General features: G+C 47.2%; 1 protein-coding gene across 1 annotated transcript in view; it reads right to left on the reverse strand.

Annotated features, from left to right (window-relative positions):
* LOC103365827 (mucin-22-like) overlaps positions 1–1,391 on the reverse strand; it is a 7,421-nt gene extending 6,030 nt beyond the window's left edge. Inside the window, exons 1-5 of the mRNA XM_008293373.1 lie at positions 1,333–1,391; positions 1,023–1,175; positions 467–504; positions 344–373; positions 93–259 (exon numbers count right to left, since the gene is read on the reverse strand). Of these exons, the coding sequence (XP_008291595.1) occupies positions 93–259; positions 344–373; positions 467–504; positions 1,023–1,175; positions 1,333–1,391 (447 nt within the window). The remainder of the gene's footprint in view (positions 1–92; positions 260–343; positions 374–466; positions 505–1,022; positions 1,176–1,332) is intronic.
* Between the last annotated feature and the right edge of the window lie 2,087 nt (positions 1,392–3,478).

Raw genomic sequence — 3,478 nt, forward strand, 5'->3', positions numbered from 1 at the left:
GGTCTATGGTACATTTACTGACATCAAGAAGAGAATACAAAGCTAGCTCTGCCTGGTGCATGTCAGGATGCGTTAGAAATGTTTCACGTTACCACAGTCTTGGTTCCGCAGCCGCTCAGTGGGATGCTGGCGGTCAGGTGAGTGCTGTTGTAGCTGACGGGGCAGGTGGGGCTGTTGAGCTGCAGCTCGGCCAGGTTGATCTCGCTCAGGGAGGTGACGGGCAGCACCAGCGTCATCTCCGACTTGCCGCACTTCAACTCTGCAGCCACACAACAGCACAGTGTGAATAAAATCATCGTGCACAGTGTTACCCCCCAACAACGTTCCAGGACGCGCCGCCTACCTGTTCCCGTCGGCAGCGCCTTCATCTCCCCTGAAAACATGAACAGAGGTGCGTTTTAGTGGTTTGCTTCCCTGTGAGCTGCAGCAGCACATAACAATCATTCTTATGACGCTAAAGCCTTACTTTGGTACAACCACACACACCGGGGCTCCGACTGCAAACTGGAAAGACAAGAAGTGCAGATCAGACCACTTCAGCAGCTAAACATACAGCAGAGATGATGTGCAAATGCAGACATAGGGCTGGTGTTGACAGAGCGGAGGCAGAGGGAAGGGCTGAAGGTACAACATGTACCTCCTATTCTACACTTATACTGGAAAGGAGGACCGTCTTTGTGCATTAATCACTCTGTTAAGTATCATGACGACATTTTCCAAATTAATCTCAAATCTTAAGTTACATCTTGTTTTTGGAAACTTCAGTTAAATTCTGCTCACAGACTTATTTTATGTAGTTTCAGGATCGACTACGATAAAATTCCTGAAGAGAAACATCTCGGACATTCTGGAATAAAGAAGTGTTCGGTTTCAGATTATAGAGAGAAGGTCAGGACTTCCTGAGGCCACCTTAGACGTCATTAAACTGACAGATTTATCTTTGTAAACAGTCGCTCGTGTTTCAGACCAGCTCACTCGGTCCAGTTCACCACACCAGTACATGTACTGAGGTAAGTCCAGACCTGTTGGTGTTGGCAGCGAAGCAGACCGGCAGCAGTCGAGCCAGCTTGTTCTCGGACCGGGTCCAGGCCACGGTTATGGCAGCCAGAGGACCGACCGACGTGAAGCCGGTGCGGTAGAGTCCAGGAGGTCCGACCAGCGCCACCTCCGAAACACTGGAAATACAGACGGAGAAACCTTCAATATCCACTTTAACAGCTGTGACAGTTCACTTCAGGTCCCCGTAAACCACCAGGAGGACCAGAAAACGCTGAAAACTGGACCTGAAGATCAACAGAGACGCTGGAATTCCATCACAGCAAATAAACCAACTGTGAGTCCGTTTCCTCTGGTTCAGTGTCGACATGTGGTTCAAGAAACATGAGCTTCATCGTGACATGTGTGAAAATATCAAGTTTAGGAACATTTAGTGATTCAGAATCAGCCTCATGTTGGTAAATTAAACACAAATCAACATGGAGCAGCTTGTAGCTCATATAAACCAACATCTAGAACCTGTGAAGTCCAGGTTCTGGTTCCTACCAGTGATCAACATTTAGTCTAAAGATCTAAAATCAGAACCTTGTCTGGTCCAACTTCACCTCATCAGGTTCTACTGATGTTAGAGCCTCAACAGTTGGTGAAATGTGACCAGAGACTGGATTCTAGTAGAACCATGGATCCATCTATAGACAGACACTGACAGGAACTCTCTGGGGATCAACACCGACCTGGGTTCAGTCATAAAGCTTATTTTTAGGGACCAATAATTAAACATGTGTCCTCTGCTGGATCCATCCAATCATTTAGATCTAACAGAAGCTCTTCTGTCTGTGTCCTCGTTACACTTCGTGGCTGTTGGAGTTAAACTTCTGGAGATATCGAACCCTTAAAATGGCTTCACAGGTTTTTTGGGGTTTTTTTGATGAAAACACAAAAATTCACATGAAAAACAAGAAATCCTCAAAAATCTGCCAAAATATTTTATAGAATTTAAGTTTGTGTCCTGAATAACCAAAAAGTGAACAGAACCTGAGGCGGTGGAGCAACGCCGCTGTCTGAACTCACACAGATTGACCCCCGAGCAAGGCAGCAGGAATCCCTTCTGTTCACTGCTTCACACGTACAAAACGCTCGACACGTATGAACAATGGAGCGTCACGACTGTCATGAGCCCTGCAGCGATTGAACCGTCTATCAGGTGAAGCTGGGCTTTGTGTTCACATCTGGTACGTTTTCATTCCACTGGGACAATGTTGGAGGACGTTTCTCATTGTGTTGGCTGACGGCTCATGACACTACGTTACCTGGAGCACTTTCCATGACACAGGTCTGTGGACGGGCTGAGCTGGCTGGTTAGGAGCTCGTTACCACCAACAGGATCGTCTGTATGTCATCTGGCATCTGTGGATCTGGTGTCTGGTCGGTCTTTGGCACTTTCTTAAGTTTTCAAGGACAAATAATTAAAAATGTGTCCTCTGCTGGATCCATTTAGTGACTTAGAGCTGCTGGAAACTATTCGTCTGTGTCCAAAATATTCTAAACATGGTCCAGAATGACTTAAAAATGGTCCAAAATATTCTAAACATGGTCCAGAATGACTTTTAAATGGTCCAAAATAATCTAAACATGGTCCAGAATGACTCAGAATTTGTCAAAAATAACACAAATCTTGTCCAGATGGACTCATGTTGACATTTTGATGTGTTTGAAACAACAAAAACCAGAACCTTGTCTGGTCCAACTTCACCACATCAGGTTCTACTGATGTTAGAGCCTCAACAGTTGGTGAAATGTGACCAGAGACTGGGTTCTAGTAGAACCATGGATCCATCCATAGACAGACACTGACAGGAACTTCCTGGAGACATGATACCACCAAAGTTCGAACATTTTGCACTTCAAACTTCAAACAAGGACCAATAATTTAATCGTGTCCTCTACTGGATCCATCCAGTCACTTGGATCTGCTGGAACCAGTTGGTCTGAGTCCAGATGGATCGTCTGTTTTTAGTCTGGTGTCTGTGGATGTGCCGTCTGGTGGAGGTGAGGTTCCAGCTGTAATCAATGAAGACTCTCTGAACCAATCAGGTTGAAGTGAACCAGAACCATCAGTATCACACCGTAAACACCAGCCTGGAGCACCGGACCAGCACCGCTCTGAGGTCAAAGACTTTAACTCACGTCTCCTCCTCCGACAGGTAGTTGATGTTGAACTTGATCTGCTCGTAGGGCAGGACGAACAGCACCGAGTCCTCTGCAGGGCTGTCGGCGGCGGCCAGCGGCTCGTCGCTGCAGCTGGTCGGCGACTCCTCCACTGAAACGCCAGGTCACGCATCAGACTGCTGGGTTCTACGGCAGGTTCTTGTTATTTGAGGCCAAACGGCCGAGATGGAGACTCACCGGTCAGAGAGAGGTGGACGGGCACGGAGCTGAGCGGAGAGTTGTCGGTGACGTGGCTGATCTTAGGGACGGGAAT

This window comes from Stegastes partitus, unplaced genomic scaffold, assembly GCF_000690725.1.
Source record: "Stegastes partitus isolate 25-593 unplaced genomic scaffold, Stegastes_partitus-1.0.2 Scaffold878, whole genome shotgun sequence".
Classification (NCBI taxonomy): Eukaryota; Metazoa; Chordata; class Actinopteri; family Pomacentridae; genus Stegastes; species Stegastes partitus.